Source organism: Hylobates moloch, unplaced genomic scaffold (assembly GCF_009828535.3).
Source record: "Hylobates moloch isolate HMO894 unplaced genomic scaffold, HMol_V3 SCAFFOLD_9, whole genome shotgun sequence".
In the NCBI taxonomy this organism is placed as follows: domain Eukaryota; kingdom Metazoa; phylum Chordata; class Mammalia; order Primates; family Hylobatidae; genus Hylobates; species Hylobates moloch.
Genome location: NW_026652284.1, coordinates 66,360,679 through 66,376,698, shown reverse-complemented (window position 1 = coordinate 66,376,698; position 16,020 = coordinate 66,360,679). Strand labels below are relative to the sequence as shown.

The following is a 16,020-nucleotide window of genomic DNA, read 5'->3' as shown; positions in this document are numbered from 1 at the left end:
AACCTGGAACTTCTGGGCTGAGGCGATCTTCCCACCTCAGCCTCCTGAGTAGCCAGGACTATAGGTGTGTTCTACCATGTCTGGTTAATTTCTGTATTTTTTGTAGGGGCAGGATTTTGCTATGTTGCCCAGGCTGGTCTCAAACTCCTGGCTTTAAGTGATTCTTCTGCATAGGTCTCCCAAAGTGCTGGGATTACAGGCATAAACTACCATGCCTAGCTGGATTATTTTTAATGCTGTTTGAAACAAACAGACAAACAAACAAACAAACACTAATCTAATCTGATACCATGAAGATTGGAAAAGTTCAATGAGAACACTGGGCATATCGTAGTTTGATCACATCATCCCAGTGATAAGCATTTTTCTGATACTATCCTTTTTTTACATTACTGAGGATTACAAAGCCATAATTCTTACCTATTTCTTACCTATTCAAAGACATAATTCTTACCTTACCTATTCACCAATTTTTATAGTACACCGTATGATCTTGCTGATGAATTAGCACTTACATTTATATAAAAGAATTGTGAATGGTGAATTTAATGCAGAGGCACTATGGCAGAGTGGATAAGCACATAAGTACCAGAGCCAACTGCCTGCATTCCAATCCTGACTTACTAGCTGTGAGACGTCAGGTAAGTTATTAGCCTTCTCTGTGCCTCAGTTGCTCCTCCTGAAAAATAGATACTAGACTACTTATTCTGTGTGGTTTTGAAGTCTAAGTGAATTCATGTATATAAAGCACTCAAGATAGCATCTAGCACGTAGTAAGTGTTAGCTATTAATAGTGCTATTGTATACCTTTAATAAGGTTATGAGTCTTGATATAACTTTTATTTCACATATTTCACGGGTATAAAGTACGCAAACCATTTCTAAACCACAAGAATTATGCTGAGTAGAAATTCTACTTTTGAGCCATAGATAATATGGATTCCTATAGTGTGGCTAGTAGTTGAATTTATGAAAAGAAAAGATAGGGCTTCATACGGTCACTAGTTAATTATATTGCACGATCAGCATGACTGAGAGACTATTTTTCATTCTGTCATTTACTATGCCTCAAAATGTTATTTATTTATTCGATATCCACTTTCTGTATAATATAGATAAGGACAAAAATATTTTTTGGAGATCTTTAATGATAAGATTTTCACTTCACAACTATTTAGGCTTTATTTTAAGAATTTCAGGCTTGGACAACATAGACAGACCTCTTCTTTTCTTTTCTTTTATTTTTTCTTTCCTTCCTTCCTTCCTTCCTTCCTTCCTTCCTTCCTCTTCTTCTTCTTTCTTTCTTTCTTTCTTTCTTTCTTTCTTTCTTTCTTTCTTTCTTTCCTTCCTTCCTTCCTTCCTTCCTTCCTTCCTTCCTTCCTTCCTTCCTTCTTTCTGATGGAGTCTCACTCTGTTGCCCAGCTGGAGAGCAGTGGCACAATCTCGGCTCACTGCAACCTCTGCCTCCCAGGTTCAACCTTCATGCCTCCTGTGCCTCAGCCTCACAAGAAGCTGAGATTACAGATGTGCACCACCATATCCAGCTAATTTTTTTTTGTATCGTTAGTAGAGACAGGGTTTCACCATGTTGGCCAGGCTGGTCTCAAACTCCCAACCCCAGGTGCTCACCCACCTTGGCTTCCCAGAGTGCTGGGGTTATAGGTGTGAGCCACCATGCCCAGCCAAGACCTGGTCTTTTCAAACTTTTCAAAAAAATAAAAAACTTAGCTGGGCATGGTGGCATGTGCATGTGGTTCCAGCTACTCAGGAGGCTGAGGTGGGAGGATCATTTGAGCCCAAGAGGTGGAGGCTGCAGTGAGCCATGATCATGCCACTGTACTCCTTCAGTTTAGGCAACAGAGTGAGACCCTGTCTCAAAAATCAAAACAAACAAACAAAATCTCAATAAGGAATAGCAAAATATCTTCAACTATAAAACTTTTTTGTTTCTTTTTTCTATATCACAAGTCATCAAGCAAGTAAAATTTTAATGATTAGATGTTTTGAGAGGAGCTAGTTTTATCATATGCGGTTTCAGAGCATTAGGTTGAAATATTTGCAAATGAAGTTAATTTTTTTTCTTTTTACCCAAAGGGTAATGCTTATTAGGCTTTTCTTGAAATCAGAATTCCACCCACCGGTGAAGTCACTGTACCAGATAATGTAATGATGAAAAATACTCTTTAGATAAAATTTAGTTTCACAGGGCAAAGTAAGGGCTTATAAAAGCCCAGAGTGATATTTTTTTCTTTTTAAGTGAATTAGGAAATTATTTACTAGCAAGAGGAATGGATGTAAAATACTCAGTGCAAATTATGTGCAGGATGCCCCACAAATCCTTCTGATCTCTGCCCTGAATCTCCCATGCATTTGCAGGTCAACATTCTTATGCAAGACGACTCCTAAGCATAGATGAAATCTGTGGTCCTTAAGAGGAATTAAGTTATAACATCAACTAGAGAGGTAGATACCAGTGGTGGTGTTTGACACATAATTAAATGAGCTTACCAACTGTGAATCACATAACCAACGAGTCTTCCTGCCAAAAGCTGGAATGCTCATGGGTTGCTTGGGGCAGCCTTTATTTTAGGATTTATAAGGTACAGTGTCCCTGTGGATGAAGCTATAGTGGACTTTTGGTGCCAAGTTGTGGGAGTTCCCAGCTGCCCAATGTTCCCTCACCGGAGGGAATTTGGGTGATTATTGAGTGTCTATAGTCCATCCATTGCTCATAGTGTCAGAGGCATTTGAACCAGAGCAACTCCATCTTGAACAGGGGCTGGGTAAAATAAGGCTGAGATTACTGGGCTGCATTCCTAGATGGTTAGGCATTCTAAGTCACAGGATGAGATAGGAGGTTAGCACAAGATACAGGTCATAAACACTTTGCTGATAAAACAATTTGCAGTAAAGAAGCTGGCTAAACCCCACCAAAACCAAGATGGCGCTGAGAGTGACCATGGTCATCCTCACAGCTACAATCCCACCAGCACCATGACAGTTTACAAATGCCATGGCAATGTCAGGAAGTTACCCTATGTGGTCTAAAAAGGGGAGACATGAATAATCCACCCCTTGTTCAGCATATGATCAAGAAATAACCAAAAAAATAGGTAACCAGCAGCCCTCGGGGCTGCTCTGCCTATGGAGTAGCCATGCTTTTACTCCTTTACTTTCTTAATAAACTTGCTTTCACTTTACTCTATGGACCCAAATTCTTTCTTGCTGAGATCCAAGAACCCTCTCTTGGGGTCTGGATTGGGATCCTTTTCCAGTAACAACAGTATACTAAATTTTTTATTGTTTACAATCTATTTTTTACATACTACATTAAAATGAATCATAACCAAATCTGTGTAAACATTATTATTTTCTAATTCCAAGCTAACTTTTCCATGTAGAAGAGTTCCATATTCCAACTTAAGAGGTGGAAAATATAACTCTTAACCAAATATATCAAATCATATGTATAATAAAATGTACTGCTTGTCTTATTTCTAGATTAAAAAAACTTCAAAGATAAGGAAATATAAGTAAGGTTAAAACAATAAAAATATGTAAGTACCTTATTTAGCATAACAAAATTCAAGGACTCTTTCTTACCTCAAGAATGGGACACATAACTTCTGCTGTGACATCACCATGATTCTTACAGAATTTATAGAATGCCTCAAGGTAAGACTTAAAAAGAAAAAAGATCAGAAAGTGATATAATGAATATATATTCCTTTTGAAAATGTCTAGATCAGCTTTTCATGGTTTATTAAATGCTTTAATGGAAACTGAATTACATCTCCCACAGGAAGATATTTTATAATAAATTTGGTAGAAGCTTTCACATTGCAGCATGTTGCACAGTCTAAAAAAGAACTCCAGAAAAGGACAAAACTGCATTTATCATAACTTATAATTACTTAACAAGCACTTTTTTTGCATGGTTTTGGGTTATTTCATATGGTTAATTCTTGCTATTTTAACAAGACTGCCAAGTTCTTTTCTGAGATCAGTGAATAATTTTAGATTCAGCCCTATGCTGACATTTGGTCTCTTGTAGAGGCACATTTGGGATGGCTTTGAGCATGGAGCTATATGGGAAAGGCTGTAGGGTCAGACTGCCTGGGTTTGGATCCCAACTCTAATACGTTTTAGCTAACTGACTTCTTCCAAAGAAACCTTGGCTCTTCAAGCCTCAGTTTTCTCCTCTGAGGAATGGAGATAGAATAAACATCATATTTTTGCCAGGTGGATTAGTGAGTTATGGCCTGTAAATTACTTAGAACGGTGCATTCTGTTAGTTATATCTCAAAGATGCCTCCTCTAGGCCCGTAAGTCACTTTACCAAAAGGAACACTGCCTGCAATACAATGCTTTTGAAAGGACCACATGTTTGAACACAGCATGCCATAAATACGGCATGGCCGTATATATTCAGTTACTGTGTGTGAGTGTCCAAAGAGGCTAAGGTTATTTGATGAAAAATGGACAGATTTTGCTCAGCCTAAAGTATATACAGCTACTCAAATGGTGGCAGCACAGTCCAGACAGACAGTCAGATTATGCAAAGTGGTACCTATGATGCAGTGTACACAAATTGTTCATTCTGGTATGCTGCACACAGTAGATTAAAATTGTGTGGGCAGATTAGCTGTGAGATTCAGGGATACTAACAGGATTGAAGACAGAGATGAACACTACATAACAGAAGGTTTACTATGTATGCTGGTTGCTTTAAATGGATTGATATTGTTCACCCCACTTATTCACCTACCATCATCCAAACACCTTTTATGTTCCAGGTACCATGCAAGGAGCTAGGAATATGGAAGAATAGGGCATGTTATTTCCTCTCAAATATCTTGCTGGCTAGGGGAAGCTGACATGCACGCATTTAACTAGAGGACAGGCCAGAACTATAAAAGCTATATTCCAAATATGCACAGTTTCATAATTGCAGAAGTTGGTTAATGAGTAAAGTAAGTTTTAATAGAGAACTCTAGTCACAATATATTGTGTAATCAAGAAAAACACAATATTTGGGAAAACCATTACCTTGTATAGTTTATTGCGTAGCAATTCAATATTCAGTTCATCTAGAGCATTTTCAGACATGCAGTCTTGAAAGAATGGAGCTGAAAGCAGAAATTGCCGTACCAAAAAATGAATCTTAAGCAAGATTATAAACTGTAGAAAATGTATCCCGAACACACCACCCTCTGCTCACTCCTGACAAGAACACTGCAGAGTTGCAATCCATACACTCCACTAAATAAGGCTAATAGTAATGAGGATGAAAGCAGTTATTACTTTTTAAGCATTTATCATGTGTAAGCCCTAAACCAGGGGTCCCCAACCCCCAGGCCACAGACCAACACCAGTCCGTGGCCTGTTAGGAACTGAGCCACACAGCTGAGGTGAACAGTGGGCCAGAGAGTGGCATCAACTGTAATTACAACTGCTCCCCACTGCTTGCATTACCATCTGAGCTCCCTCTCCTGTCAGATCAACGGCAGCATTAGGTTCTCATAGGAGAGCAAACCCTATTGTGAACGGTGCATCTGAGGGATCTAGGTTGCACGCTACTTATGAGAGTCCAATGCCTGATGATCTGTCACTGTCTCCCATCACCCACAGATGGGACTGTTTAGTTGCAGGAAAACAAGCTCTGGGCTCCCACTGGTTTTACATTATGGTGAGTTGTATCATTGTTTCATTATATATTACAGTGTAATAATTATAGAAATAATGTGCACAATAAATGTAATGTGTTTGAATCATCCCGAAACCATCCCCTCTCTCCTGTTGTGGAAAAGTTGTCTTCCACGAAACCAGTCCCTGTTGCCCTAAAGGTTGGGGACTGCTGCCCTAAACCCCATTCACTACACTACACACTGAATATACTTTCACTTAATCTTCACAACTCCTTGGAGCTATTCACTTAAGGCTTTTTTTTAAGTCCCCCCTCCTTCACTATCTAATAATAATATTTATTATTTGCAACTTTAGTATGTGCCAAGCATTGAGTTGTACTTAAAAGTGTGTTTTATTTTTAAAACTCTGTTATAAAAAGATACGATTATTTCCAAAATGAGGAAACTGGGGTGAATTGAATTGCTCCTAGTCACCTTGCTGGGACCGGGCAGAGCCTGGTTTCATGCTCATGGTTGTCTGATTGCAGTCTCAACCTCTCTCGACCAGCCTATGCTATCTCAGTGTTGGGTGCTTAATGATGACACAAATATTTTTTTTCCTTTTTAAAATATCTATCTCAAACAGCAACTATTTTGACAAATGATCAATAGTGAATTGCTGCTATCCAGATTTCCTGACAATATTAGATAATGATGCTTATACAATTATCTCTTTAGCATTTTGAATACTACAACTCTTGTTAGTGCCAAATTATAATGAAATTAACAATCATTTCATCATTGCTTCTGATGACTTGACAGATACTCTTCAGCATCTCAGAAAAATGACATTTTTAAACTTCCCAAAAGAAAATGCTTCCTATATGCAACCTTATCTAGACAGAAATTTAAATGGAAGGACAAGAAACTAATTGTATAAAACCAAGCTAGAAAATTACATTTTTTTGGAAGAATGACAAGTTCTATTATTTATTTGCTATGACCTGGTATAAAGTGAAAGGTTTGAAGGTTGAGAGATGAGCTCCAGTTCCTTCTCTACTACAAATGGTTCACATGTGATCTGAGCAGGTTGCTTCATTTGTCCTGATCTGAAAAATGAGGGAGCTGAACTAGATAATTCCTTAATGTCTCTGCCCCTTCCAGGAATCTTCATGGTATGCTACTGTATTCGTGGAAAAAAACTGTGAAATCAAAGTACATTTTCTTTTAGACCACAGGGAAGAAAAAATAGTACCTTTTCTAATGACTGTAATAACACACACAAGCAGCTACAAAATTACCTAAGTGTTCCTACCTAATGGCGTTTCGATCAGAATGGCATTAAAGAGATCTGAAGGTGTCTCTGCAATGTTGACAGCTTCCATTTCTGTGAAACGGCCCAAGGGGTGGCACTTCCCCAGAATTTCTTTCACAGATTTTTTCTGCAATGCACCATTCATCAGCAGAATCACGTTGTCTATCATGTAACTGCACCTGGTTTAGAAGACAACTCAATCATTAGAGGACAGCTGCAAAAGGATAAGAAGCATCCTACAAGTAAAAAATACACACTGTTTAGGTACACACTGTTTCATTCAGAAAATACATGAGTCTCTTTTTATTTTAAACACTGGGGTTTAGGAGATGTGGAGAAACATATATGACCTCTGAGACTGTCATAAATCGAAAAAGCATATTCAATATATATTTTCTTTTGAGGCAGGGTCTCTCTCTGTCACCATGACTGGAATGCAGTGGCCCAATCTTGGCTTACTGCAACCTCTGCCTCCCGGGTTCAAGTGATTCTCCTGCCTCAGCTTCCCCAGTAGCTGGGATTACAAGCTCTCACCACCATACCCAGCTAATTTTTGTATTTTTAGTAGATACAGGGTTTCACCATATTGGCCAGGCTGGTCTCAAACTCCTGACACCAAGTGATCTGCCCTCGTTGGCCTCCCAAAATTCTGGAATTATAGGCATGAGCCACTGTGCCTGCACCTGGCCATGAAAAAGCATATTCAATATTCTAACAACTAACTAAATAAAACCTTGGCTGGTGGGAATATGCGGAAGAAGCCCCTCCACAGTCGTTCTCAAATGTGATGGGGCGGGGGTGAGGGTGTGAACTTGTTTGGTTTATCAGAATGGACAAAGGGCTTGAAAAGTTGAAAAACACAGACCTGGAGCATCTTACTCTACTTTAAAAACTAACTACTATATTTGAAACTGCAATGAAGCCTATCACTGAGGATTCAAAATTTAATTCTAAAAAATACTGTGTAGTTCTGTCCTCATAGGAGATCACATTGTGAATTTTCTAGGCCACCTTCCTCACATCCCCGAGTTTATTAATTCATATTAATTCATATTTTAATCATTTTTATGTGATTTCTTTATTTGATATAAGCTCTGCTCGGGATACCCTGGGTGCATGTCCTGGTTCACTCATGTAGTCAGCACCTAGGATATTCCAAGCAATGAAGTAAATGAGACCTAGGGCCTTACTTTACAGAGAATACAGCTTAAGTGAGGAAATGGACAAAGAATCATTTACAACAAATCACAATAGGGCATACACGCTATGCAAAATAAATTATAGAAGAGTGTGGAAAATCATAGCTGGACACTAAACCAGTCCTGGAATTAGACTTGCTAGAGAAATGACAGTCAAGTAGAAACTTGAAGAATTATTAGGAGCTGGCCAGCCAAAAGGGTCTGGGAACTGGGGAAAAGCACGTTTCAAGGCAGAAGGGAGAACATTTGAAAAGCCCCAGAGATGGGAACACAGCGATACTCAGGGTGTTTCCTTTGCCTGGGCCGAGCACTGGAGCTGGAACTGGGGCTGGGGCTGAGCATGTTCGGTCCCGAAAGACAAGATGAGGAGCTTGAATGTTAAGGGCAACAGAGGATACTGACTGCCCTTACACTGAAGGGAATACTATGACCTATGTAAATATTAAAACAGGAGAAAAGGTAAACAAACACCTATGCAGTGAGGTGCTTTACAAAAAGTTACTTTTCAAACCATAGCTGCAACACTGTGAGGTATGTCGTATTATTATCTCCATTTTATAGACGAGAAACCAGAGGCCCAGAGAGGTGAAGATATAACCCATGATGACATACACAGCTGACAAATAGGAGAGCTGAGACTCAGACTCAGGCAGTCTGCTTCTGAAATCTTCCTTTGAACCCTCACATTGTGTGCTTTTAGTTGTTGGGGTGATGTGTAGGTTTCTGGGCTTGACAGTTAGGTTATAGAGCCATTTATTGCGATGAGAGCATTAGGGGAAGAGGAGGTTGCAGTGGGTGCAGACGTTTTAGACGGAATGAGTTTAAGGTAACCAGGAGGTAACCAAGAGGAGATGCCAAGTAAGCCTAAGAAGTGTGTGTCCTGAAGACAGCTGCCAATTCGAGACATTTGGGCCAGCAGGTCAGGACGGGTTAGTTTAAAGGTGGAAGCCGAAGTCTTGGGAGTAAGCAGGATCACATTGTAGAGTGCATCTTGGGAACTCTGGGGAACCCCAGCTTTTAAGGACCTTGAAGGAAATTCAGAGGGATGACTAGATGGGGGAAGGAGAATCAGGGGAGAGAATTTTAGGAAGTTCTAGAGAGTTCTAAGAAGTGATTGGAGAGTCAAAGTCCACATGTAAGTGAGACCTGGAAGTAGGCATCTGTAGGGTACAGCAACTAAGGGGTCATCAGAGAATGCAATGAAAATGCCTTCAGTGGAGTGTGTCTGTGCAAGGGAAAGGGAGAAGAGGATGGCGGAAGACTGGCCATTGTGTGTCTGAAATTAACGGGACATGGAGGCTTAAAGAATGGAGTTCATGCTGCAAGCTGACCTTGAAGGAAGAGAAAACCAGATACGTGGAGATACAGGGGCCAAGGAAGCTTTCAATTTTTAGTTTCAATATGTGTCCTTTTAGGGTGGGAGGAAGAGAAGTGAAGATATTTAAGTGCTGAGGGGAGGAGGCAGTTGACAAGGCGAGGTCGCAGATCAGAAGGAGGAAGGGGCAATGCAAACCTAGTCCTCGAGGTTTCACAGTGATGGGAAGCTTAGCCACTGTTGTGAGATACACTTGAAAAATGATACCTTTTTACTGGATGAAAATTTACCTGAACACTTAGAAACATTGTCACCAGAGTCTGGCTGCATGGGGGACAGACTTCCTGGGCAGGGAATTCATTTCTGGCTGGAAAAGGGGGTCTCCTTCATTGTGGAGCTTCTACAGCTTACCCCCAAAAATTCTAACTAAAGAAGATTTTGAAGCAGGCAATTATCTCTTTATAAAAAGCACATGACTATAAAGTTTCTTCACCTCCTGAACAGCAGTACCAAATTTAGACATTATGGGATTTTAGAATCCTTTTTATCTCTTCAAAATGATATTAAAATGGAAGTGCTTATTTAACTGTCCCTTTATGGCTCAAAAGCAATTACCTCAGAGGGCAATTGCTAGTACTTGATAATCCTTAGCAGACTCCAGACATTTAATTGTTCCCCATAACCCCCCTGCAATGTAAAAGCATCTGAGCTGCGAACATTCCCAATTAGCAGAGGACTATTAGAGCAACGGTGACGGGCGACCAGCATCAATGGTGTGAGCAGGATGCAGGCTGCATATAACACCCAGACCTGCCTCTACAGTGTGTGCATGTGTGTGTATTCAGTATTTTTATTTTTACTTTTTTACTAATAGACAGGCTAAGCTCTATATTGCAATGAGCAAGGGCTTTATAGATGGGGTTCAATTTTATTTCAACTCTTACTGACTGGCCTTGTTTCTAAAATGGAACAATAACACCTGTTCTTGCAGTGTTGCTCAGAAACACTGAGAACCCAGGGCTTGGCCCACGGTGAGGGGCAGGGGTGTCTCTTTCCTGTCCCCTCTCTCATCTCCATCACACATAGGTACCAAGTCTATAATTATCATTGGCTGTTGGGGTGACAGGGACATAATGTAACCAGAAGACAGTTTACTTTCTCTAGACTATAATCTTTGTAGATCTCCAGGGGGTCATGCATGCAGTGGTTGGGAAGCAAATAATTGCTGACATTGCCTGAGTAATTTTTGAACAAAAAGACACCAGGGTGTTAACCTAGTTCAAACCCCTGTTTTAGATAATTATCCTCATAAGTAGTGACAGAGCCACCCATTCAGTTAGGCTAATTTTTCTCCTACTCATAGCCTAGACAAATGTCCTTTGACACCTGTAAAAATCATAGTCACCTAAAACTGCGATGAGCAAATTATTCAATTTCAAAACTTTTAGGATATTAAAAAATTTTTAAATGCTGATTCTTTTTGAGGTTTCTACTATGTGGCAGTAATTATATGCACAGTCTCACTCAAGCTTCACAACAACTCAATGCTGTAAGAACAATTATTAAGGAAAACTGAGGCTTAGCAGTACTAAATACCTTACCCAAGATCACAGTGCTGGCAAGCAGCAGAGTTGGGTCCCTAAAATCAAAGTGCTGGCTCCCTAGTAGGTTCAGATAAAAGAGCTCAAGCCAGATGATATTTTAACATTTCCATTTGATCTTAGAGCTGTTCTTTCTCCTCCTGCTCCCTAGCTTATTTAAGGATCTCAAAGATAACTATAATATATTTTCTGTATGATAACTACTACATTCTGCTGCTATAACAGTTGCTAAGAGGTCAAATAATATAGAGCCATAATTTGGTAAGTTAGAGGAATTGCTCTTCTCTGAATAAAAATTTTAGTACTTCAGTGTCATTAGCAATAGCTGAGAAATGACTGTCATTCACTAAGCACTCTGGCATGAGATAGAAAAGGAGAAACACCTAAGAAAAACACAGTTCAGTGAAGAAGCTCTCCAGGGTATTATCTCTTCATTGTCACACCCACCCTTTCCCACCCACCACCCCCAATGCCTAGAAAATGCGAATCAGTTCTCCCACTCTATAATTTTGCCATTTTCTGAATAATATATAACTGGCAGCAGATAATATGTGACATTTTGAGACTGGCTATTTTAACTCTGCTCAGTGTTCTTGAGATACATGTAACACATTCAAGCTGTTGCATGTAAACAGTTTGTTCCCTTTTATTGGTGAGTAGTATTCCATGGTATTGATATACCACAGTGTATTTAACCATTCACCTATTGATGGACATTTGTGGTTTTTTCTAGTTTTTGGCTATTACAAATAAAAACTGCTAAGAACATCTGTGTGCTGATTTTTATATTAAAATAAGTTTTATTATTCTTGGATAAATGCCCTGAAGTGCAGTTGCTGAGTGGCATAGTAAGAGTATGTTTAGTTTTTTAAGAAACTGCAAGACTATTTTTCAGAGTAGCTGTCCCAATTTTAGTGCAGTGTTAAAAACTTTACTTCTTTTTAAGTGTCTTTTCCTTCCCTGTTTATAACTTATATTTCCTCTATATACATTGAGAACCACATCAGACAGTGCAATGATTTTTCCTTCAACTGTCAAATACAATTTAGAAAACTCAAGAGGAGAAAGACTATATTGTGTTTACCCATATTTTTCTCCTTTCTGTTGTTCTTTCTTTTTTCCTGTTGTTTCAAGATTACTCTTTTTATCATTTCCTTTGTGTTTCAAAAGCTTTGTTTAGCCATTCTTTTAGAATGGGTCTGCTGGTGACAAAATGTCCTAGTTTTCCTTCATCTTAGAATGTCTTGATTTCCCCTTCATTCCTGAAGAGTATTTTCACTGAATACAAAATGCTATTTTTTCTCTTGTCTTTATGCTTTAAAAATACTATACCACTTGCTCTGGCTCCATGAGGTGCCTAATGAGAAATCTGCCATGGTTCAAATTGCTTCTCTGTTATTGGTAAGGTGTCATTTCCCATAGCTTTCAAGATTTGTTTTGTCTTTTTTTCTTTCAGAAGTTTGATTATGACATGTCTTGGCCTGGATTTCATTGGATTTTTCCTGTTTGGGGTTTCACTTAGCTTCTTGAATCAGTCCGTGTGTGTCTTTTGCCAAACGGGGGGAATTTTCAGCCATTATTTCTTTGAATACTTTTTCAACCTTTCTTTTTTTCTCCTCCCCTTCTGGGATTTATTACTACTGCATGTGGCCTCTATTGACACCAAGGCTAAAAAGAGGGCTCATTACTGCTGGGAGGTGGTCAAAGGCCCAGCTTCCCGCTCAGCCCTCTCTGACCCCACTTACAGCTGGGTAAGAGTAGACATCTGGGTCTCCACCGAGCCTTTGCTGACAGGGGTGGGGTTGCAGTTTTTCCCATGGCACTTAGTTAGAGTACAGCCATTATCATCTGAAGATTTTCTGCTTGTGGCCAGGCGTGGTGGCTCACGCCTCTAATCCCAGCACTTTAGGAGGCTGAGGTAGGCAGATCACAAGGTCAGGAGTTCAAGACCAGCCTCGCCAATGCGGTGAAACCTCATCTCTACTAAAAGTACAAAAATTAGCAGGGCGTGGTGGTGGGTACCTATAGTCCTAGCTAGTTGGGAGGCTGAGGCAGGAGAATAGCTTGAACCCGAGAGGCAGAGGTTGCAGTGAGCCGAGATGGCGCCACTGCACTCCAGCCTGGTGACAGAGCGAGACTCCATCTCAAAAAAAAAAAAAAAAAAAGACTTTCTGCTTGTGAAGCTGCCCCTTTCCTGCCCTGGGTCTCAAGTTTCTTAGTCAATTGATCTCTCTACCTTTTAGTCGTTAGTGTCTTCCAAGACGCCAATACTTCAACCACAATAAGACAGCATCTTGCCCCATTTAGAATGGACAGTATTAAAAAGACAAACAATAAAATATGCTGGAGAGAGGATGTGGAGAAAAGGAGATTCTTATACACCGTTGGTAGAAATTTCAATTAGCACAACTACTGTGGAAAACAGTATGAAGATATCTCAAAAAACTAAAAACAGAAACACTATACAATCCAGCAGTCCCACTACTGGGTAGCTATACTAAGGAAAATAAGTCAGTATGTCGAAGGGATACCTGCACTCACATGTTTATTGCAGCACTATTCACGATAACAAAGATATGGAATTAACCTAAGCATCCATCAACAGATGAATGGGTAAAGAAAGTATGGTACAGATACACAATAGAATACTATTCTGCCATAAAAAGAATAATATGTCATTTGCAGCAACATGGATGGAATTGGAGGTCACTATGTTAAGTAAAATAAATCAGGCACAGAAAGCCAAATATCATATGCACTCACTCACGTGGGAACTAAAAAAAGTTGATCTCATAAAGGTAATGAGTAGAATGACAGATAATAGAGGTTAGGAATGGTGGGTGGTAGGGAGGGGGAGATGAGAAGTAGATTAAGAGGTATAAATATACAGTTAGATAAAAGGTATAAGTTCTATAGTTAGACAGAAGAGCAGAGTGACTATAGTTAACAACAATGTATGACATATTTCAAAATAGACTGATGGTTCCCAACACAGAATGACAAATACTCAAAGTCATAGACTCCTCAAATACCCTGACCTGATCATTACACATTCTATAACTATAAAAAAAAAATCTCATGGACCCCATAAATATGGAAAATGTTATGTATCAATTAAAAAAAACACACTAATACTACAAATGATCCTGTGGTTTGTTTAGTGCCCTAAAGCTTTTTATACCTCAGGGCCATACATAGTATGGTATAAAAGGATGGCGGAAAAAGAACAGTTGTGATAAGGAGGTGTTAAGGGGAACCCAGCACAGTGTTCTGACTTCAAGTACTCTTAGGTAGTTTTAGTACTTATACATATAGGCACTCAGGATCTGGAAAGTGGTCATCTTATAATCACTCCTGTCTCCATAACCCTGGGAAAGCATCCTGTAGACCTAGGGGGACATGTACAACAGTGGAAAGGCTGCTGTCCTATAGAATGTTCAAAGTTATTCACTAAGATAGGTTTTAATTTCTTTTTTTTTAAATTTCAATTTTTGCATATGTTTTTACATGGACATAAGGCTGGGTGCAGTGGCTCCCACCTGTAATCTCAGCACTTTGGGAGGCCGAGGTGGGCAAATCACCTGAAGTCAGGAGTTCGAGACCAGCCTGGCCAACATGGTAGAACCCCATCTCTACTAAAAATACAAAAATTAGCTGGGGGTGGTGACAGGTGCCTGTAATCCCAGCTACTCGGGAGGCTGAGGCAGGAGAATCACTTGAACCTGGGAGGCAGAGGTTGCAGTGAGCTGAGATCGCACCACTGCACTCCAGCCTGGGCAACAAAGCAAAACTCCGTCTCAAAAATAAATAAATAAAAATGGCTGGGTGCGGTAGCTCACACCTGTAATCCCAGCATTTTGGGAGGCTGAGGTGGGTAGATCACGAGGTCAAGAGATAGAGACCATCCTGGCCAACATGGTGAAACTCTGTCTCTACTAAAAAATACAAAAATTAGCTGAGTGTGTTGGTGTGCACCTGTAGTCCCAGTTTCTGGGGAGGCTGAGGCAGGAGAATTGCTTGAATTCAGGAGGCAGAGGTTGCAGTGAGCCAAGATTGCGCCACTAAAATCCAGCCTGGAGACAGAGTGAGACTTTGTTCCCCCCACCCCCCAACACAAAATAAATAAATAAATATAAAATGAACATAATAGATTAGAAAAATGCATATAATATATAGTTAAATATGTTCTCATATTATGTTGGTCTTGCGTTTTAATGATTGAGGTATATGATTAAAGGATGGTGATCACTGATCTAAGGGGACAGAAGGGACACTGGACACTATATAACAAAGAACCGCTGGCCACACTGTTATTTGTCTCTAAGATAAAATCCAAAAGGGTCTCTGAGGTAGAGAAGGGGAGACTTAAGATTTCTGATGTACTTACGAGTACTGAGTCAGAGTGAGCAGAGATGGAGATAAACTCAGACCTTGAGAACAGAATCGAAAGGGGAAGAACTGGGGTGGGGGGTTGTTATGACTGGCAGACATGCTCCGAGGCTTCCCCACAGGGCACATGGGGAAGAGGACAGAGGCAGGCAGCTGGGCATATTATTCTTCCTCTCAAGTAGCCCCAAGAAGGAGGGCTTCACTCTGCGGAGAGAGTGTTTTCAGGCTGCGTCTGTCAGGATTTGCAATGGTATTTGATGAGTGTAAACACCCCTCCAGGACACCTTCCTCCTCATTCCTGGAACTTGAATTCTGTGATAATTTGTCTTATGGTTGCCCTATCTCCCAGGCCTGTCGTTTTCTTTTTCTATTTAGCTCATTCGTTGTTTTGTTTTCCCTGTCTGTCTCTTAAGCATTGCACACCCTGAGATTAGAAAAACTCTGTTTTGTAAAATCATTTTTAACATAACTTAATTTTTAGAATAATTTTAGATTCACAGAAAAAACTGAGATGATGGTACAGAGAGTTTCCATATACCCCATACCCAGTTTCTTCTTATTAACATCTTAAAAT

General features: G+C 39.9%; 1 protein-coding gene across 1 annotated transcript in view; it reads right to left on the bottom strand.

Moving 5' to 3' along the window:
• ATP6V0D2 (ATPase H+ transporting V0 subunit d2) overlaps positions 1-16,020 on the bottom strand; it is a 53,344-nt gene that overhangs the window by 7,557 nt on the left and 29,767 nt on the right. The window contains exons 3-5 of the mRNA XM_032758465.2: positions 6,943-7,121; positions 5,050-5,129; positions 3,604-3,681 (exon numbers count right to left, since the gene is read on the bottom strand). Of these exons, the coding sequence (XP_032614356.1) occupies positions 3,604-3,681; positions 5,050-5,129; positions 6,943-7,121 (337 nt within the window). The remainder of the gene's footprint in view (positions 1-3,603; positions 3,682-5,049; positions 5,130-6,942; positions 7,122-16,020) is intronic.